This window comes from Falco naumanni, chromosome 10 (genome assembly GCF_017639655.2).
Source record: "Falco naumanni isolate bFalNau1 chromosome 10, bFalNau1.pat, whole genome shotgun sequence".
Lineage (NCBI taxonomy): Eukaryota > Metazoa > Chordata > Aves > Falconiformes > Falconidae > Falco > Falco naumanni.
The window spans coordinates 30,392,422-30,414,339 of NC_054063.1; the positions used below are offsets into that span (position 1 = coordinate 30,392,422).

Genomic DNA, 21,918 nt, shown 5'->3' on the forward strand with positions numbered 1-21,918 from the left:
GCCTTATTTGAAATGGATCAAAGCCTTTGAAAATGCCAGCCTGGAGACCAGCTATTGAGCAAGAATATTATCCAGCCGCGTTTGTGTGGCAAGGCTTGCTTTCGAAGAAGTCGGGTAGTTTAGCAGGCAGGTTTCAGACTGCAACAGTGACCAAATGCAGAACCAGATGGGAAAAGTCTGAAGTGATGGGGAAGTAGGAGCATGCAAATGTTCTTATTCATTCAGCATCCTGGAGGATTTTGGGGAAAAGGGCGTCCTTTTCTGGCTTGCAGTTTGAACCCATGTTTCCAGATATATAAAGCTCCGTGCTGACAGGTAAGGGAGATGCTCTGGCATTTGGCAGTCAGGCTTCCACCTTCTAGAAAAGCAGCTGTGACTTGTGGAGCTTGTGTGGCTCTGCAGAAGGGACCAGATTCTCCAGAGCTTCCGCAGAGAGGCCAGCACCCCCCTGCAGTGGCCATTGCCAGCGTTGGACCTCACAAGGGTCTCCCCTGCCCTTACGCCAGTCGCTGCAGCATCGTGTCCCTGGGAGCCTGTGGGACTTCAGCTGTGGCAGCGGAGGAGCTCGTGCTGGTTGCAGAGGAGTAAAGCAGATGATGCCTCTTGCTGCGCTCCAGCCCAGAGGCACTGGCTGCTCGGCCCTTTGCTGCGCTGGAGGCACGCCGGGCGGTGGGAGCCCACCTCTCCCCCTTTCCTGGGGTTGCTGGCCACAGGGCTTCTGCTGGGCTCGAGCAGGTGCTGCCCTGCCTGGAGCTTGTCCTGGCACAGGGCACGGGGGGACCTGGCCCCCTCCCACCCCATGCCCTGCTCACGCTGCCGGTGTGGGCATGGCAGCAGACCGGCTGTGCTGGGTTTGTGCCTGCGTGTGTGCCAGGGCGGGCAGAGGGAAGTGTCGCAATCAGCAGATAGAGGGAAGTTTAAAATCACTTTCCAGTTAAGAGCTGTTGTGCTTGCCAGCATCCACCTGGAGTGGTAGGGCAAGGGTGTCCAAGGTGCATGGCTATCTCTTTTTCGCAAGGTTACAGTTTTTTGCTGTGGGAGTGTGTTGGTGCTTGTGGGTGCCCTGTCCCCGTGGGTCTGTGATCATTGTGCTGTGAGCGTGCCCTGTGCCGCTTCACCTGCGCGCAGCGAGCTGCCCTGACTTAGCTGAATGAGCTGCTGAAAATATGCTGGCTATTCAAATTGTCTTTCCTTTTTCTTAAAAAGGCTTATTCTGGTAACCACCTTCTGTCTCCCTGCCATTCGACATAAGGAGGGCAGCCACAGCTCGCAGCAATCCAGTGCTTGGCTTGTGACTGTTGGCACTGCCGGCAGGACAGAAAATACCCCAAGCAAGTGGCTTGGTGGATTTGGGGCCGGAGGACAGGTATTGGTGACTTCTGCTTTGAGATGAACTGAACAGTGCAGTTATCATGCAGCAGCAGATGCTGGTGCTCCCTGCAGTGTTGTTGCTCCTTCTCCTTTGCTTAAAGCAGTGATGCTGCTTTGCAGACTTCTCTCCGCTCTGATTCTCAGACCTCCTCATGTTTTTGTCTCGTTGCATGCTGCAGTGGAAATTATTCCAGAGTAAATGCGAGGCAATAAATTCAGCTGCATCCCACCTGTGCTGCAGGCATGGGGGTCTCACACTCAGGCTGCCCCCTCTCTCCTGGATGTGACCTGAGCCCTTGTGTGGGGCTGGCAGAGCTTCTTGTGTGACAGCCGGCTGCAGAATGTTCCCATGTTTAATTTATTGCTAATCAAACCTGCAAATGAGGCTTGGCCTCAGTTCTCCTCCAGCCTAAGCCCGTTATGTGTCTTCCTGCCCTAACTTGCTTTTGTAATTACGGGCAAGGATTAGCCAAGCATCTTTTTGTGTTTCGGAGGCCTTGGCAGACTTGCTAGCTTGCAATAGTCTTGTCAGCACAGCCTTTCTGGTGTCCTGGGTTGTATCAAATGGTCTTACAGCTTCTAGGTTGCAGCAGTGGGCTGTCTGCTGGTACCTGGCCCTGTGAAGCAGCTCCAGGGTTGCTGGTTCCGCACATGATGTTGCGAAGGGCTGTAGGGCAAGAGCAGATGGAGGGAACTGTGTTGGGGGCGGGGGGCTGCCTAGCTTCAGGGTGCTCTAGGTTAACCTTGCTTTCACATAATTAAAGTAGAAAAAATGCCAGTCAACACAGTAATTGTCTTGTTTGCTGCTGTGCTGCAGAAAGCTGATAGCAAAGCAGGTCTTGCAGTGGGTGCTGACACCAACCCTTTCCCCCCTTGTTGCACTCCCCCAGCTGCCTCCCCACTTTGCATTTGGGGTACTGCACCTGGTTCAGGAGCCGGTCAGACCCCTCCCCCACCCCCATCCCCATTTGCAGGGTGCTGCTGAAGAGGGACCTGGCACTTAGGGGCTGTGTTTGCAAGGTGCTGCTGAGGGCTTGGCCGCATTGGGGATGGGGGAGCGGAGGAGGATGGGGTTTAGCTGTAATACCTTGGAGAAGCAAGCGCAACCTGCATACATCGGGTAACTTGACTGAATACATCGGTGTAATCTAAAAATCTCGTTATCCAGCATGGAGGGAAGGGATGGTGCCTCAGCCAGGAGGAGGGTGGGCTGCTGTCACTGGGCTGGTGCCGTGCTGGGTGGGTTGGAGGGGCTGCTGTGGGCAGTCTGTGGGACACCAGCCCTGATCAGCTCCTTCCGTGTGGCCCCTTGGGGTCCTGCGCTTGCTTCGTGCCTGGCTCCTTCCCTGCAGCCTTCGCAAACCCATGGGTGTCTGCAGTAGCCAACCCTGCCCGTTTGAAGTGAGGGGGCTGTTTGCAGAGGGAGAGAAGGAGGTTAACCCCTGATGAAGCTAGCTTTGCTTCCAGCTGTCCTGTGTGTGCTCTCCCAGTGCCCGCCCTGGCCCCGAGGCTGATGGGGAGCTGCTCTGATCCATCTTCGTGAGATGCACACCAAGATACATATTTTTTTTTTTGGTGCATTTTTTTAGGATGCAAAGGAAACATGTCATCCCTGAGACCTCACAGCATGCTTGATGCACTCATGAGTTTTAGCTTCCCAGTAGTGATGTGGGGGTTGGAGGCCAGGAAGACTCTTAAATGGGAGCTGGATGTGAGAGGGGACAGAAATTGGAGGCTGGCATCTCTGGGCTCTGCGTATGGTCACAGGGAGTTGCTTGGGTAAGGGCAGGGAAGCCCATGTCAGGATCAGCCACAGCTTCAGGTGAGCACAGGGGCTTCCTTCTCTGCATCTGAGACTGAAACACTGCAAGGCCTGGCGCTGCCTTGGTGCAGGAGGTGGCCAGTGTTTGCTCTTAGAGGTTGTGTTTCTGACCCATCCCACCCTTAGTGTTTGTATGCTGGGCGTCCCCTTGGGGTTTGGTGCCCTCTTGGACTTTGGTGTCTTGCTCTGCCTCTGCTCAGGGATCTGGTTGCGCAGTAAGGTGCCAGCATGCTCCCGGTTTTCCCAGAGCCCACCCTTGTGCTGTGGTGACAAAGCCCTGAGCTGCTCCCCAGCTCGCCCTGCCTTGCTCCTGCCCACCCGGGTCCTGTTTGCAGGCTGTGGTAGGTGCTGGAGCACCTCTGGGTGCTGTGTGCTGGCCCCCATGGATGGGCTTCTGGAGCTGCCATGTCTGAACCCTGCTCCTGAGCCCAAACAGAGATGTGCCCACCTGTGAGAAGTTAATTCCCCTCCTGGTCTGCCAAGTGCCGCCCTGATCTGGGGGTCTGTGCAGGAGGCAGGCTGGGGCAGCACAGCAGAGCTGGGCATGGCGGGGGGGACGTGCCCCACGTGGGGCTGGGGAGGGATGATCAACCTGGGGAGCACTGGCCTCCTGTTCCCAGCGTGTTTATCTTTTCCAAGGTAGCCAAATGTATGACTCTTGTTTGCAGAGCTTGACTTCGGGCCGCAGGCAGGCTGGAATCTGATTGGTTTATTTTTTTATGTTATTTCCCTCCCCTGCCCTGTTTCTCATATTGATGATCAGATCCCTCAGTAAACACACACCTCTAAAACTTCAGCTGCTGCTGTGTGTGAGGAGATAAAGGTGTCTGTGGGGCAGTGGGTTGCAGGGAGGGGGTGTTTGCTGTTCCCCAGTGTGTCCCCACGTGTACTTGTCTCTCTCCAGGGCTGCCGGGGTGGGGGTGCTAAGGAAGAACATTGGCTTGGAAGTCCCCAGGCAGCTGTAGAGCCACCACACAGGTGAGTGCTGGTGGCTCCGGGCAGGAGAAGGCAGCCCTGGCTGCCTGCAGTGGGACGGGCATGGCACTGTGTGCCCCATGCTGCTGGGATGCTGTGGGCAGCTGGGCTCGGTGCCCAGCGCCCTGTCCCCACAGCCTGCTCACGGGCACCCTGTGATGCTGAACTTGCATCAGGTTTTTCCCCTGTTTGTATAAACCCCAAACCTGGTGGGGCGGGAGCTGGGGGGCCGCAAGCTTCCAGTCCCTTGCAGCCAGCATGTCCCCATCACGCCATGAAGCCTGGTTACAGCTTGCGGCTGTGGGCGCTCTTTCTTATCCCTTGATGAGCTCACTCACTTAATAGCCTTTTTTCTGCTTATCTGGGATTAATATGTAACTTAATGGTAGTGTGTTAGGCACAACTCTGCAAGTGTGCTGATTGTGGTAAAGGGCGGTGCAAATGTGGTTCCTGATGCCAGGGCACTTTATCACGGGAAGGGGGGAATAGGGTTTAGGGTTTTCTTTACGCCTGGCGCCAGGGAGCAGTGCTGTTAGTAAATGTTTGCCAGAGGGAGGGAGAGCAGGGTGATCCTGGGGGGAGGCCGTGGGGCGCAGCAGAGGTGTGTGGCGTGGGGTGGTGGAGAGAAGAGTTTTTCAATTTCAGACATTTATGTCCTATTCAGGGCATCCCGAACAGACTGTCACACCATTGTTTTTCTGCTGACATACAGGAGGGCATCACACAGGCTGTGGTTTGGTGTGTAGTCTCTTAGTTAAGTGCTAAATAAGTTTGCAGATGTGAATTACTTCCAATAAAATAATTCCCTACTCTGATAATGGAATTAGTTAACTTATTTACAGCAGCTGTATTACCAGCTTGCTTGTCAGGTGGAAGAAGACCATATTAAAAATGTTAGGTATTTCAAGGCTGCATAAGTCACAACAAAGCTGGTAAATGTCTTGGGACATCAGAGTTCTTACAAAATCTGATAGGTAATGGTCTGTGTGTTGGAACTTCAAAGTCCCATCCTGTCTCTGATAGCTTTTTCTGTTCTATAAAAACACAGCAGCTGTACGGACTGTTTGCAGTGCAGTCTTTAATTATTGCAGACAAGAACAACTCTGTAATCTTACTGCGGAGGCCAGGCTACTGTGGATCTTGATGGCACTGTACGGTGAAAGTACCCTTGGCAGGGAGCTCCGAGCTGCTGCCTTTTAAAATCTTGGACAACAATAATCCCACGTGATTGAAGAATTTCAGCTTGGAGGATTTTTTAGGAGTTGAAAGGGCTAATGGGCAGATGAGCCAGGCTGATGCATAGTGTGGAGATGGGGCTGTGGCAGTGCTCCTTCTCTGGCTGCTGAAACGGTGGGTTTCCCAGGACCTGGCAATGTATGGGAAGGAAATCACAGCAGGGACAGTCTTGGTGTATTGCTACAGAGGGATCTCTCCTTAGATGCAGTCTCCACAGTGCAAATAGTGTCTGCTGCAAAGCTGCTTTTACACTTCCCAGGGCTGGAGCATTTGCAGGGTGGTTTATTCCCACCAGCAGGTACTGACCCAGTATCACGGTGCGTGCTCCTGGCTCTGGGCTTTTTAGCCGCAGCGAGGAGTCAAAGCGCCTGATGTCAGGTCAGATGAGAGCCTGCATCTTCTGGTGGTAGATACTGCCCTGCTGATAAGAGTAATCATGTTATGGCGCTTGGGTATTGCTAGGGTAAATGCCTTAGTGCAGGCGGAGGGTTGCGCTCTGCAGCCTGCCTCGAACCTCCCGTGGGACGGTTCGTGGGGTGTCCCTGTCCTGCTGAGGTTGGGGACACGAAGCAGCCAGCAGCTTGGCGTAGGAAAGACCACTGCGGGGCTAAAAATCGCTGCCTTGGGTTTCACCGTTCCGATGGTGAGGAGTGGGTCCCCTGGGATTGCATGCATCGTGGGCAAACTAGGCAGGGGGCAGGACTTGCCCCGTGGTAATCTGGTTTTTTGGAGACAAAGAAGATTTCATAGGAGCTGGGCCGTGCTTTAGCAATAAATGGCAGTGGAAGATGTGCCACGGGTCTTGCTGAACTGATCAGAGAGCAAATGCCATCCTGGATGCTGTAACTACAAATCTGGTGCCTGTATTTAAGCATAACTGGGAGGGCATATTGTTTCGTATGTGTTAACTGGGATGGTCCAGCCTGGTGTAAGAGGCAAGCTACTGACCAGAAACAACATCTCGGGCTCCCCTACGGAACTGCTCATTGCCGTAAACATGAGGCTGTACATGTGATAACCCTTTTTGTTCAGCCATGCTGAACTTGTAAAACATGCTTGAAAAATCAGGTCTTTTGTCTGTTTTTTGGGGGAATATCCTAAACAACAGTCCCGTTGTCTTTTTCTCCATTAAAGTCAGGGTGTGAAAGCTTCAGACAGTGCAGTTTGTACTGTGTGAACTGAGTCAGTAAATCCATGACTCTGAAATTGTTTTTATCTTGACAATTTTATACTCTCCAATAAGTACAGCTGATCTCCTAATTTGGAAGGCTAACAAATCGGTGATTTCAAAATCTATTTAAATAGTGTGTGATGTATATAGAAATTTTAAATCCAAATCTAACCTGTCTTCTGTTCTCTGCTGTGGTCTGGCTGTATTCCAGATTGCTTCAACTGGTGAAGGCCAGCCCTGAGGAAAACGCCCTGTTGAATGCATTTCTTGAGGAGTACCACCCCATGTGTACCCTTTTTCCTGTACGTCCTAAGGCTGCGTGTTTGAGTAGGGTGCCCAGGCTGGTGCCTGGGGTTGCCTGCAGTAAAGGATTTCCTTCCTGTCCTGCAGCCCTTCTGATTCCCACGACCTGGGAGATGAGGAGTTGTCCCAGGCTGCCCACATCCTCCCCTGCCCTTCTGCTTCTGGGACAGCACGGGGGAGTATCTGCCTGTTCTTCCTCTCCCTTGCTTGCCCAAGTGTTCACTGATTTATTTTTTTTTTTTTTAAATTGAAACCCTCCCTCTGTTTCCTTATCCTGATCCTATGTGAGCATTGGGCTTAGGTGTCAGGATTCCTGCTGCTTTGAGATGGTGTCTGGGGTGCAGGAATTTCCACCGCTTTGTCTCCTAATGAACCTAAGGAACAAATGCTGAGCTGTAAATGTTTGCTGTTGGTAGCCAGCAGCAGCCTGCCAGTGCTGCCAGCCAGAGAGGTTAGCAACCATTTCACTCCGCCTGCTGAAGAGCCTTTTATTGTGCATTTAACTGTGCGGTGCCCACAAGTGCCCAGTGAGTGCTGTGCTTTTATGCTTTGTGTGCGGAGAAATCTGCTGGCAGCTGATGCTCTTTTTCTCCTTGGAAGTGTTTGCGCTGACCCTGGCGAAGGGAGGCGAGATGGGGAGGGCAGGCTGGCTGTAGATGGGGAGAGCTGCCCATTGCTGTGAAGGAGGAGGGATGGAAAATAAACAGGAGATACAGTCGTGTGGAATTGCATCTCCTGAGCTGCAGTTAGAGTCCGAATCTCTCTGGGAAGGGTAATATTTAACTTGGGCAAATGCTTGTTATGCTCTGTGCTCCAGCCTGCACATGTCACTACGCCCTTCCTTGCAAAGAGGAATTGCAGCCAAGCCCAGGGGCTGAGCTGCTCACTGCTCTTGGGCTTTGTAAAGCCCTCTGTGACCTTACAGCCATCCGTTGTGTTGCTGCCCTGGTGCACGAGTGTGCTCTGTCCTCCTGGTTTCCCCACCCGCAGCATCACTTGTGTGGAGCCAGGTACAGTGCGTGCTGGCGCTGGGCTCCTTGCTGTCCCGGTCAGTGTGACTGTGCCTGGGTGGCCTGGGGCTCAATCCCTCCGCCTGTCCTGGCAGCTGCTGGGGTGCAGGGCTCCTTCCACAGGTACTTTGGTGCTGTAAACACTCCCTTGGACTCCTGAGTTTTCCCATGTGCAGAGCATGTTGTGCTTTTCTTGCTGGGTATCCTAAAATTGGTGCAGCGTTCTTCAAAGTGACAAACACCTTAGCTTGTCCGGTTGTGGGATTGCAACTGAAAGCTGCCATCTTAAATATGTCCATTAAAATTTCAGGGATTATTAGAATAATTTGAATTTTCTTCCCCCTTGCTAAATCCTCCCCAGGGTCACTTTTCTCTAAGACAGTTCAGATGCAGGTTCCCTGTATTCAGGTTCTGGTCGAGCATCCCTGCAGTCTCCCATCTTCCCCACTGGCTTCATGCACGTGCAGGCTGTGAACTTGCCAATTTTGGGGCTGGATGGTTTGTAATTAACAGCTCAGTGCTGCTGCTGCACTGTTAATTCTTAGACCACTTAACGTATCAAATTATTCCTTCCTGTACTATTTATAGGTGAAGGACTAAGTAACAGTGAGGGCGTTAATATTATATTCTCTAAAACTAATAGGAACCGCTTGCTTATTTGTTCTGGCACTCTGTATGTCTGGGGAATACGGTGCTGCTGGAAGGCTAATAGAGACAGAGGTCTCGTGGTGTGTTAGTGATGGGATGCTGCTAAACTTCCTAGTTAGTCTTAACTCGTAAACAACCTATCTTAACTGTCTATCTGTTCCTTGGAGGCTTAGTTTGATTAAACCCCTTTGTACTGCTAATGCTAACAGAGCTGAATTGATGCTGGGGATCTGCTGGGAGAGCTTAACCAAAGGCTTAAGGCAGACGTGACTGCTGGTTTGGCTGTCTCTGGGCCTGGTGGGAGGTGTTGGCAGTGGGCAGCATCTCCCAGCCCTGGCAGGGTGCTGGGTGACCTCAGCACCCAGCCCTGCTGCCTGTGGGACCTTCACCCCTTCTGGAGTCTGTTGTGCCTCCTGCGTGCGGGGGTCCTGCAGGCTCTGCTGGGTGCTTCCTACCTGCTCCCAGCGCCCGGCCGAGCAGTTTGTGCAGCGGCAGTTCCCTTTCCCTGGCTGTATGGATTTATGATGGGGTTGTTGGGATGTGCGCTCCCGCGGCAGGGCAGGGGTACGTGCTGGCTGCCCTGGCTGGGCTGGGGTCCAGCTGCCCCAGAGCTCCCGGGAGAAGGCTGCACGTCACAGTGAGACCATGGTAAACTCACAAATGGGGCCCCTCTGTGCATCTGCATGACGGACTAACGAACTGGGAAAAGTGCTGAATGGAACAGTCCTAAATCTCAAAGCAGAGGAAGACCTGCTCCTTCCTCAGGAAAGCCTGGGTGTCGTGCTGGGCGCTGATACTGCTGCGGGCATGCAGGGCTGCTGTGAGCTGCCTGGCCCCTCTTCCTGACCCCAGCCCCGGTGGCTGTCCCTCCCAGCGTGGGGCTTGGCGTGCCGCGCCATCCCTGTGCCGGGGGATGCTGGAGGAAGGTCCTTTCCGCAGGTGGCGGAAGCATGCTGGGGTCAGGAGCAAGATGTGTCAGGTCTGTCTCCTTCCTGTGCCGGTAGCTGGCACGGCTTATGCTCAGACCTCTTCTGAATCAACTCCCAAGTTGCAAATTACCCTGCTGCCTCTTCTAGTACATATCATCACAGTGAAATTAATTTTCCATGAGCGAGTCAGCTGTTTCTTGATTAGAAGTGCTCCGAAAATACCACCGGAGAAATGATTACAGGAAGCCTTCAGCACTCATTTATATAATTGGACTTTACCTCCTCAGTTGAAGTCACTGCATCCACTCGTGGCTTGGACGAGCGCTTGCCATCCCTGTTGCTTGTGGGCAGGGGTTGGGGTGCAGCAGCCCTGGGGTGCAGCCGGGGACCTCTGCTCCAGCTGGTGGCAAGCTGTAGGTCTGATGTCATGGTTTCCATGTGTTTAAATCCCAGCAGGGTTGACTTGTTCTTTAACAAGCTAACAAGAATAATTTTCAGGCAGTCGTTTGGGCACTCTTAAAGCTTGCTCGTTTTACGTGTGGGTAGTGAGGGTCTGCTGGAAATTGGTAGGAAAAGGGACACTTCCCCAACCACTCACAGCAGCTAAAAATCCCTCTCCTGTCCTTGTCCCGCTGCTCTGTGGCCGTGGCCAGGCTGTTACTGCTGCGTGTATGTGGTCTGAAGTGCTGCATGCTCAAATGGAATAAAGGCAGAAGGCCAATGTAATTTTCAAGATCATCCTATGTGATAAGGTTAGCAATATCTCACAACATGGAGAATTACTTTCTGGCTGAACCCTGGTTCAGACCGAGCACGCCGTGGGGGTGTGTGTGCACGTTCTTCCCCTGGCAGAGGGGATGCCCGATGCTCGGCATGTCCTTCCTCCCTGGTGGGGGCTCTGGCACTGGGGCGATGTCGGGTCAGCCAGATCAGGCTTAATACATTTAAAATGCGGCCGATTTGCTCATCAGAAGCAAAGTAAAGGGAGGGGTTGAGGTATGAGTTCGGTGCAGTGATTCCCAAATGTCTGTCCAGACCCAGCCCTGGCCATGGCAGCCCTGTGGGGCTAATTTAAGCCCCGTGTGGGTACGTGGAGTGAAATGTTTTCAATCATGAGTTTTAAATCTGATTTTCTGACCTGAATGGATTGCGTGTTCTGGATAAGCATGGGGTTTGTGAAGCTTATCTCATGGTGGCGGGTCATTTTGGGGGCAGGAGAAGGGACTCTCATCCCTGGGCTGGGGTCATATGGCTGGGGCAGGGGGGATCTTGGTGTTGGGGGTGTAGTGTGTTGGTGGCATGGCTTGTCTGTGGCCAGGTATCTCCTGAATCATCTGAGTAAAGGGGTTAATATGTGAAAAGACAACTGCTGCCTTAAACAAAGCTGGCGTTGTTTGTGCTCGTGCTCCCCTGGGATGGTGGCTGCTGTGACAGTCTGTTCAGGATTCCCACTGCAGCTCCGTGGACCAGCAAGCCGTGTCATGTGGCTGTGGTGAGCCCTGCTCCGTCTGCCCGCCGAGGCAGCGGGGAACAAATGGCGCTTTCACTGCGCCCAGCAAACCTCCCTCGTCCTTAAATGAAGCAGGGATTGGATGCCGGTTTGCGTCTCTCCTGTTCTTTCATGCTTCACCAAACCTGGTTCTGCTTTATCCAATAAATGGAAGGCGTAATGAAGTAAAAGCTAAATTACTTGTTCAGCATCAGCGAGTTACGCCTTGCCACTGACTCAAACTCCATGCGAGCTGGGAGGCGAAGGCTTGCTGCCCCCTCTTTCCTTATCAGCAGCCTGGTCCTGATAAGCATCTCGACTCCACTCGGGTGGCTTCAGCTACCCATTGCTCCGTGCAAAGAGGAGAGGAGCTGCCCCGGCTCTTGGTTAGCCTTTCAGGTTTTTGGGAAGGGAGCTGGGCAGTCGCTAACCCTCGCTGATGGCAGAGGTGAGGCTGTGCCGCTCTCCCTTAGGAGCCCACACTCTGCCGTGCTCCTCGGCTTTGGAGGATGCCGCTCCTGTCCCGCGGTGTTGGGTTTGTGCTGCCTCCCTGCAGAGCCTCGCAGCGTCTGCCCGCAGCTTGGGGTGGGTGCTCTCAGTGGGGCAGGACGTTGTAAATGTGTCCTGAGGAGCTGTATGCCCCAAGCATCAGCCCTTAATATGTCACCTTTGCAACCGAGGCAGAGCTGCGACTTGGGCTGCTGAGCTAGAGCAGAGACTGCCCAGCTTCTGTGTCCTGTTGTGGTCATCTGGGAGAGCTGCCCTGTGCATCCTGCCCTCGACCCCAAGGCAGTGCCAGCCTGGCTGTGTCGCTCGCTTGTTCACCACTAGCCCCCCTGCCCCCCTCCCTGAACAAGCCCATTTCTGTGAATTTTCATTCTCCCTCCAGGAACTCCTCATTTCCGTAAATCCTGGTTGGCAGCTGCCTGGCGATGCTGGGGCTGTGGTGGGGAGGGATGCTGGGGCTGAATCGCTGATGCTGGGAGGCGACGCAGTTTCATGCTGAGCTCTGAGCAGGACACGAGTCCAAGTGTGAGCATATGAAGGTTTTAGGGCTGGGTGTAAGGCTTTGCATGGGAATTCCAGCTACATTCTTTTCTGGCCAGTAGTGCCACATCAAAATGCCAGCTTTTCATTCAGCTTTGTCCCCTGGGGATCTGGCAGAGCAGATTCCCCATCTTTCTGAGTGGGAGCAGCCCTTGCTGCCTCTCACTGTCATTGCAACAGGAGTGCCTTGCCAAGGAGCTGCACCAGAGCACATGTTTATTTTGTAGCTGTCACTAATGGACCCCGACGGCGGGTGAGCAAAGAGGGTTTGGGTGGGTGCAGCTTTGGCTGAGGCAGCTCCTGCTTGCAGCTGCTGTAACCACTGGCTCAGGGTGCCATCGCTGGCTCCACCACGAAGGGTACCCAGTGGGAAGGGAGGGGATGGGAATGGGCATTTAAAATTGCATTTCAAAGCCATTTAGTTGCCAAGGACTTAATGCAGCTGACCCTCTTTTTGCTGAAAATCTGATGATTGCCCATGGCTCAGAGGCAGGCTGGGCACAGGCAGCACCTGTGGGGGCTCTGGGCATGGCATGGGGCTCTGTTGCCCTTTAAAATATTTACTTAGCTGTGTGAAAACAAAGTCTGGTTGGGATTGGGAAATGCATCTGAGCAGCCTTTCTGGAGGCTGACTCAGTCTGCGGGTGTAAAAGGGGAAAGCAGGGCAGGGAGGCTGTGGGGCGTGCGTCTGGCTGTGTGTTGGGGGGACCTCACACTCTGATAGTGGTGCCATCTCTGGGCTGCCCTATCTAATCTGTGCTCCTCGTGACTCCAGCAGTGACTGTACCTTCCTGGCACCGGCAGCCACTGGTTTCAGGCTATTACAGCTTGTGATATGCCTGCTGTGGAAATGACCTGTTCATTATGGATGTTCCGTGATGACGTTTCATCGGTTACTGCCCTCCTCTGTGCGGGGTCCCTGGTCTTCCCTTGGCCTGCTGCCCTTTTCATCCCTCCTGGAGCATCTTCTGACCTGTTTTTTTGAATATTAATACAGAACTGTTAGATCTCCCCTCCTCCACGTTTTGAAATCAAGATTTATTTATTTTTTTCTTCCCTTCATTCTTAAGCCTAAAACTTCACTGCGGGGGGCGCGTGGCTGGCACTGCGATGCTGGTGAGGGGTGCTGGGGCGTGCATGGTGGCTGTCCTGCGTCCCCACGAGTGCTGTTGGGGCTGCAGGGCTGTGCTTGCTGCCATTTGCTCTGGGACCCGTGTCTGCCAGCGCCGGGTGTCAGCTTAAACTGAAACCTAAGTAGGCTCAGTCTGAGCTGTGCCAGGGCACGGGGTCAGAGGGAAAGGAGGGGGGGAAGAAACCTGGCTTTGGGGGGGAGGCTGGTCCCAGGGAGCCAGGGGGCTTGTGCTGCAAAATGCTGCCTGCTCTGGGACTTCCAGATTGCTGGTGGGCTCAGAGACTGGCAGTGGGATGTTTTTTGTGGTGCCCGTTGAGGCACCCTTGCCGAGCAAGTGTCAACCCTTGGTGTTGCAGTCTAGGAACGACTGCCCTTCTCCAGGCGTGCAGCTTGGTTTCCTGTTATAATGATATTTCCTAATTAAACTTCCCTACTTGGGCAGCAAAAGGTACGGGTCTTAAGCTGAATGCTGTGTTACAGTCTGTGTTGTCAGGCCTAGCTGGGGACGTTCCCCTTATTAACCAGCTGGGTTTCCAGACATGCCCTACGCCTCTGCTTCCCGACTCCGTGCCCTTCCCAGCTCCCGTCAGGCAACCGAGGCACGTGCGGCCTGGGGATCCTCCTGGCAGGAGGGAGCTGAAACCAAGCAGAAGGCTGGGAATGGTTCCAAAAGACTCCTATTTCTCTTTCCTATAAAAGCTGATGCTTGTGGAAATATTCCTTTTTTTTTCTTCTTCTTCCTTGCAGTGAACACCTACCTCTTCATGATGCAAGCCCAAGGCATCATGATTCGTGAAAACATGAGAACAATAGGAGCTCAGGTGTACGAGCAGGTGGTCCGCAGTGCCTATGCCAAGAGGAACAGCAGTGTGAATGACTCAGGTACTTCTTGAGTAATTGTCATTTTGATCAAAGATTCTGTTTCCATTGGGAATAAGAGTGGTTCAGGTCAACTCTGCTTGAAAGAATTAATGCATGCTGGTAAATGCAGGGTGGGAACTTTAATTGGTTTATTTTTTTTATTTTTATATGTAAGAATATTTTATGTAACATAAAATACATATTCATTCTTTATATCATATGTATATGCACTATATATAAAAAATATTAATTTCTTTATAAAACGTACAAATGCTTCTGACTTGTGTAAGGGGTGATAAATCTTGAAAGGTCTCAAATGATGGAATGTGGAGCTGAGAACCTCTTTGCTTTCCAGGAATTCAGCTTGTTAGCTTCAACCAGTCTGAGGGTAAACATTGGAAATTCAGTGCAAGGATCAGGTTTCATATGTAAAAAATAACTTCCCAGGCACAAGTGCATGCAGATCCCCGGCTCCGTGCACGTGGAGGAGCCTGTGCTCATAAGCTTCACTCTTCCCATGCAAGGATGAGCAGAGATGACTTGGCTGGAGACCTGCCACAAATAATATATTGAACTTTGGGCAGAATGCAGCGAGCAGAGTCGCAGGCTCCCACTCCCAGGCTGCTCATCGTCTGTAATATAAAGCTGATAACAGGGTTATGAGTTTTGGTGTAAATCTGGTACAGCGAAGCATAAATGCACATTGGCTGTGTGTAAGGCAGGGTGAGGCATCATCGCCTTTGGGCTGCTGTGACACCGAGCGGGTACCTTCCCTGCTGACATGTCACCAGTGCCCCATGCTGGTGGGGCTGGCATCAGGCTGCAGCAGTGCCAGGGAGCTCAGCTCAGCTCCTCCGCTGCGAGGGCTCGGCGGCGGGGGCTGGCAGGGTTGTCGCGGGGCAAGATTATTTTCTTATTAACAAGAAATAGAAGCAGTGTCCTTGCTGGCCAGCCTGCTGGGGAGCTGAGCGGGGTGGCTGACAGTTTAGCTGTACTCTGGCTGGGGATGGGGATGGGGGGTGGTGTGGTGGTGGTGGTGGAATTATCAACTTGTGCAAGGGATTGACACGCTGGGTCTCCTCCAAAGGCAGCCGGGGCTGCCACCATGGGCTATTTTTGAGGCTGGAAACATGGAGTAGAGCAGACACAGGGTGAGGAAGTGGCTGATCCCCTGAGGGGAGGAGGGTTTGGTGCTCCCACCGCTGCTTGTGGTGATGAGAGCCTCAGCCCTGCTGCTGTCCCGGCCCTCAGGGCTCCGAGCCCTGCAGAAGCCTGCTGTGTGCTCCTGCTGCCTGCAGCAGGCAGGGGGATGGTTACCACATTAGCGTAGCAATACTGGTGGTGCCATTAATGAAATAACTGTCCTTGCTTGGACCTCACATCTGTCCCAGATCTGCAGGCACGGGCAGATGCCCCTCCTGCCCTGAGAGTTCCGGCTGCAAGGAGAGTTTAACGTACACAAGCGCTGTGCACCATTCTTGGGCGGCCTTCCCTGGCAGGCAGGTCGGAGCACATGCATGACTGATGGTGGTGACATCTGGAAGGCACGTGGCACTGTGGCCACAAGGATTATGTGAACACTGGGATCGGTATCTTGCCTCCCTGACTCTAGGTTTGGGTGCCTCGGTGGGATCTGGGTGGGCAGCACTGCCTGGTTAGCGCATCCTCCCCACGCCGCTGCGGGCAGCGTGACAGTGACGGCCAGGAGAGCGAGCCCACCTGGTGCGGTGGTGGGGATGGACCCAGCAAAGGCCTTGGCTGTCCCAGCAGCTCCCCAGGCTCTCCTGCCTCCACGCTGCCCTGCAGGCAGCAGTGGGTGTCACATCTCTCCCTGTGCCCCCTCCCCATCCCTGTGCTCCCTCCCCTTTTGCTGGGCGAGGCATGTGGAGCAGGGTCGGGGATGCTGCTTCTGGGTGTGAGTTCCACAGGTCACAAACCAGTTTGGGCAGTAGAAGACCCTGTGACCCCTCTCTGGTTGTCCCTGCTCCAGCTGCATGGGAGCACTGGGAAGTAGGAGGCTGCCGATGCTTTCTGAGCTGCAACCTCTCCCGCACATCATTTGTGTTCCAGCAAGGGGCTGGGCAGGGGGGAGCAGTTCTTTGTGCAGTGCTGCCTCATGTTTGTGTCCTCCTGGGGCTTTAATTTTGGGGCAGATTCCTTAAAGATGCGATGTCCCACCCTGAATGACGAGGTGCCCAAGCACAGAGCGGTCTGCTGCGAGCACAGTGTGCTTGTCCCCATCCAGCTGCACTTATTCTTTGCCCTTAGCTGTTTCCTTCTTGTGTTAAAATGGGGAAGTAATTTATCTTTTTCTGCTAATAGATGCAATAATAGGTCTCCTGTTTGGTTAAGTCAAAAAGGGTCCCTTCTGTGCTTCTGCAAGCAAAAAAGGTGGCCCTTTATGCAAAAGAAGGGAGCTGAGCTTCACCATGTGTTGTCAGCTGGACCAAATACTGAGAGTGCACTTTGGTGATAGGAGTCTAATGGGAATTTGGTTATTAAAATTTAGAACAGCATCAGGCATTCAAAACAGTATCAATCATACTTGGAAAGCTCTTAGGTTCTGTTTACAAGTCCATCTTGAGTCTGAGAGAGTTTGGGTGCCACTTCTTTGCGTGGATAAACAGTATTCATGTTGTGGTGGTAGATACTAGCACAATAAAGCAAGCTGAAATATCAGTCCAGCAATTACTTGCCCCAGTTAATTGAAATGAAAGATTTTGACCTTGCAGGTAAAGACAACCTTCCCTGCTTTGCTTTAAAAAGATTAACTTGTCACTAGATTATTTTTCCCAGATACATCATTAATGTGGTTATTAGATGCAGCCTTTCTGCTGCAGAGAATATACTGTGCTTAAGCAATTACTTAAATGTCCCTATCCTTAAATATGACTTACATTCTTAACTCCTAATCTTAGCAGATTCATTTACTTCACTACACTGTAATTCTAGGTTTATTAAATTGCTCTCAGGATAAAATGTGTGAAGCCCTTTTGCTATCAGTATGTTCTTGATACTAAATGTATGCTTAATTTGAAAGGTTATAGCTGCTGGTTTAAAAAACGTGTGAATCTCACACTGGGTTCAGTCAAATAACTTAAAAATCTGGCTCCCTACTGTAAAATCAAGTTTGCTGATGGATCACTTGCCAACCCTTGTGTCCAAGGCTTAGCAGAGCTGCTTGGACAGCTCTCGGGGGGGTGGCAGGAGGGATCCTAGACCTCCTTTTTGTCTCTGGGTGCCTGAACACCAGCTGGTTTGTACTGTGCTCATGAGAAACCAGGGCTGCTCTTGCTCTGAATCAGCATGGTGAATGTCAGCCCCAAGGCGTGCTTCTGCAGCTCATGCTGCAGGTGCCTCTGCATGGGAAGGCAACTAGAAAGGATGAGACCACCTTGTCCTGGTAGGTCCGAGGGCTGCCTGTGATGGGACTGGGTGGCTCAGCACTAAATGGCTGCTTTCCAGGACCGCTGTGAGGTGTCAGGTTGGTGCTGTGGGACCAAAAGGCCAACATCAGATCAGAGAAAGTACATCCTCCTGTAACAGCTGATGCTTTACCACAGACAGGGAACTTTGTCTAGTGCCTAAAATGAAGGTTATGCTTGGCTAAAGAAGCCTTATGCAAAGCTGGTGACTTTGCTGTAGAAAGCAGAAGTTCATGGTTATGTAAAAACCTTAAAACATCTCCAGGTGTAGCAGGCTGGAGGGAGTTTGCCTGGGAGGTACAAGGATGCAGGGGGTTGGGGGGGCTTGAAAATGTGCTGTGCTGGGCACTGCCGCAGCTGCTGGGGCACGGGGGCTCCTCTGCTTTTGCACGGTGTAAAGCAGAGGAAAGGCCAGGTGTAACGTGATCATTTTTATTGATCCTTTGAGGAGGATGCAAGGCAGGATTTCCCTGCGCAGACTGCTGCGCTGACGGTCCTTGCTGGCATCAGGACCTGCCTGGGGACTTCCCTCTCCGAGCCTGTTGGGAAAGGACCCGCTGGAGGGGCAAGTCTCCTCCCGCTGTGCTGTGGTCCTTCTTCCAAGTGCCATGTGCTCCTTCACTTTGAGCTGTTTGTGGTACCTAAAGGTGACACTCAAAATTCTTCCTCTGGCCAGAAAACGTGAAGGTTTCTTTGGTGTGGCATTGTGTAAGGCCACGGGGGCTTCTGCAGCCACCAGCCCCAGGGTGGGGATGAGCCCATAGCTGGGCTGCAAGTCTAGAGCTGGTGTTGTGGGGGGACACTCGCATGCCATTGGGGACATCCTTAGCCATGGGTGGCTTTGGAGTCTGCTCACAGTGACACAGGGAGGTGGCTGAAAACTGCAGCTCGAGTGTGCACTCTTTTTTTTTTTTTTTTCTTTTTTCTCATTCCTCAGATTATCCTCTTGATCTGAACCACAACGACACCTTTCTGCAAGCCACAACATTTCTTCCTGAAGACTTTACCTACTTCCCCAACCTCACCTGCCCTGAGAGGCTCCCTTCTATGAGTGAGTAGCATCCTGACAGCCCTGTGCCCTTTGAGGTCCTGTTCCCTGTGGCTTTGGAGGGCACATGGTGGCGTTCCCTGGCTCGCCAACGTTGCACCTTTCCCTGCCGGGTACCTGATGGTGAATGGCAGCGCTGTTTGGAGCCTGGTCCCCTCCTGGGAAATCATTGTTTACCCACTCACAGAAATTAATCCCTGCTATGTCGGAGGCACGTCTCCCCGCCGAAGCAGGAACCCATTGCTTGGCAGACGCAAACAAAAGAGGGATTGTGTGCTGGGAGCTGGTGAAAAGGCTCGGCCAGCTCTTTTCCAGGGGCAGTGGCGGCGGGGTGGCTCCTTTGCCCTGTGGCAGTGCTGCTGGTCCCAGCCTGAGCTGTGCCCGGTACAGCTGGGCAGGGGCTGGTGCGGGAGACAGGCTGGTGGTGGACCCCCAGAAGGGAGCCGCAGCCAGGAGAAATGCTTCCAGCAAAGTGATATTGCAGTGGAAAACTGGGCTTTTGCAGGTAAATTTTTCCTGAAAGGGGGAGACTGCTCTCTGCTGAGGTGAGGGGTGTTGCATCTGCTGGAAACCTGTATGGAGGAGTAGAGGGGTGCCGTGGCCAGTGTGGGTCTCTAATGGAGTGCATCCATCGGCCACAAAGGCTAAACAGCCCAGCTGCCAAGGAGATGGAGGTGTTACAAGTCGTGCCAGCAGCATTTCCTAATAATTTTTGTTGGTGCTTGGGGAAAAGAAGAGGCTGCCTGCATTCAGTGCCGGGGATAGAGCGCAGGGATGCAGCGAAGTGCTGCACTGAGCAGGCACTGAGCCACCTCAGGACCACAGCGGTTCCTGACCCCCTCCTGCTTCTCCCTGCTGTCTCTGCAGAGGGCCTCATTGATGTAAATATGAGCGAGATCACGATGGAGGATATCCACCAGTTCTTCTCAAAAGACCCTTCTATCAAGCTGGGAGGCCACTGGAAGCCGAGCGACTGCCTGCCTCGCTGGAAGGTAACTGGGGTGCTGGGCAGCCCCGTGTCCCTGCTGAGCACGGGGGGGTGGAGAGTCCCAAGGGGGTGGTGGGAAGACAGGAATGTCTCATGTGCTACAACTTCAGAGTAATGAATATAAGGATCTGAAGTGTGGGGCTGCAGTGCCTGAGGAAGAAACACTGAACTCAGAGGCTGCTTTAGTGCTGCGTGAGTCAGCTCTGGATTTCTGCACGGACTGCTGAGGGGTCGGGCAGCAAGCTTGCCTGCCTGCTTCCCTGCTGCCCTGTCCGGGGTAGGATCTGATGTAGAGAGGCAAGGTGGCAGTGCTGGGACTCCTGTTTCCAGCGGGCGGTGGCTTTAGGCCAGCATGATAGCAGGACCTGGCCCCGCTCCTGCTGTGCCTGGCACCGGGCAGAGGCAGTGGGGTGGGCAGCGGGTCTCCCTCCTAGTCAAGGTCACACAGAATTTCCCCAAAGCAGCAATTCCCCAAGAGGTGAATAACAAATCCATGTTGTGGGGGTTGGAAGGGTTTCAGGCTGCTCAGCCCTACTTGGGAGAGCTGAGACACCACGTTTAGTGCTGCTCCTCCGACAACACCGTACCAGCCAGCCCCGCTCCCCAGCCCAGGGGTCAGTCAGCAGCAGGAGCCACTGGTGCAGTACAGTAAGAGCTGTGTCCTCTCCCCATCAGGTGGCAATCCTGATCCCATTCCGCAATCGATACGAGCATCTTCCTGTCCTCTTCAGACACCTTATTCCCATGCTGCAGCGACAACGTTTACAGTTCGCCTTCTACGTTGTGGAACAAGTGAGTGAGCCCTGGGGTGGTCTGGGCAGCAGCCACTGGGGCATGGATGTGCTGCGCTAAAAACGCATCTGCTAAAGCTGCAAGTGTAGCTCTGTGCCGTGTCCCAAGGAGCTTACCTGCCAGATCACATCATTTGACCTGTGGCAGGTTTAGGGTTCATGTTGCAATGTGTAAGTTGTCCCATTCTGCCTAGAAGTGGCACAGCTAAGAGGGGTGCCCAAAAATCACTGGTTTTATCTGAAAATGAAGTAGATTCAGGGTGGTGTGGTTGGTTTTTTTTAAGTCCTGTATTGGAGGAGGTATTTTTTTTTTAAAAAAAGACAACTTTGAACCTAGTATTTGTAGTTTAACTAATGCTGCGTTATTTTTGTGGGTTTGTACATCTGTTCTGGGGAGCATCCCCTAGGCACAGGGTGGCCTGACCAGAGTCAGACATTTCTTGTCTGGGCAGTATCTAGAAGACTTTTATAAATGTTAAACCTAAGATTCTCATTTGGTATACACATGGCTTCATCCACTCAGTAAATGTACTTTCATATTTAGCTCTATCTTAAAAAAATTGATGAAAACTGGGTAGTGGGGTGTTTTTGGTTTTTTTTGCAAGTGTCTGAGTAAATAAGACTTTAGCATCTTTATTTTTGCTCCTGCACAGTAAAGTGAATATTTAAGTCTTGGTTGATCTCACCAGTCTGTCCCAATACATCGTTTCCTTTTGCGGCACCTTGGTGGGAGCTGGTTGCCCTCCAGTTTTCTAGACAAGACAGAGAAAGTACACGCGGACATGAGCTGCGCGGGACTCCCCTTGAGAAGGAACTTTCTCCCTCCTAGGCTGGAAACCACCCCTTTAACCGTGCCATGCTCTTCAATGTTGGCTTTCGGGAAGCAATGAAGGACTTGGACTGGGACTGTCTCATCTTCCATGATGTGGACCACATACCAGAAAATGACCGTAACTATTATGGGTGTGGACAGATGCCGAGGCACTTTGCAGCCAAGCTGGATAAGTACATGTATCTGTAAGCACTGTTCTTCCTCCCCACTACCGTAGTAGCTAAGGAGCCAGTGTTAGATGTATTTATTTTTTTTTTTAAAAAAGGAGGAAGATGAATTTCAGTTTGCTTCTCAGGCTTTGTGCAAAGTGAACATGGGAGGGGGATAGAAGAAGGCATCCTCCCAGCTTGGGCTTTCCCCGTTGCAGGCAGGAGAGCTGCAGTGCTGGTGGGCTCTGCCCTAACCCCTTCTCTCCCGCTTAGGCTCCCTTACAAGGAGTTCTTCGGTGGGGTGAGCGGCCTGACTGTCGAGCAGTTTCAGAAGATCAATGGTTTCGCTAACGCCTTCTGGGGCTGGGGCGGTGAAGACGACGACCTCTGGAACAGGTACGGGCTTGGCTCAGCCGGCGCCCCGGAGCTCACTGCTGTGGTGGTTCTGCGTGCCGGGCTTTGCACATGCTGCGGCACGAAGCGTTGTCACCGCGGCAGTCGGCGCTGGGCTTGCTGCGCCTGCTTCACCGTGGCTAGGGACCGGCCAGCCTGGCTGCGGTGGCTTGGTGGGAACAGGGGCTGCTCCAGCCTGTGCAGGCACTAGATGGGAAACTCACAGAGCGGTGCTGGCTGGGGGAGTTGTTGGCCCTGTGTGCGGTTATCCCACGCTGCTGAGCTCAAACTGATCTTG

At 52.8% G+C, this 21,918-nt stretch overlaps 1 protein-coding gene across 2 annotated transcripts in view; it reads left to right on the plus strand.

The window, feature by feature from the left end:
• B4GALT5 (beta-1,4-galactosyltransferase 5) overlaps window positions 1-21,918 on the plus strand; it is a 40,215-nt gene that overhangs the window by 12,290 nt on the left and 6,007 nt on the right. The window contains exons 1-7 of one of the 2 annotated variants that reach the window (XM_040608640.1): window positions 3,955-4,171; window positions 13,881-14,015; window positions 18,357-18,470; window positions 19,335-19,459; window positions 20,131-20,247; window positions 21,076-21,263; window positions 21,501-21,623. In XM_040608640.1, the coding sequence (XP_040464574.1) occupies window positions 13,898-14,015; window positions 18,357-18,470; window positions 19,335-19,459; window positions 20,131-20,247; window positions 21,076-21,263; window positions 21,501-21,623 (785 nt within the window). In that variant the 5' untranslated portion in view covers window positions 3,955-4,171; window positions 13,881-13,897. Of the gene's footprint in view, window positions 1-3,954; window positions 4,172-13,880; window positions 14,016-18,356; window positions 18,471-19,334; window positions 19,460-20,130; window positions 20,248-21,075; window positions 21,264-21,500; window positions 21,624-21,918 lie in introns of those variants that run through there. The other variant, XM_040608639.1, reaches the window with a different exon arrangement.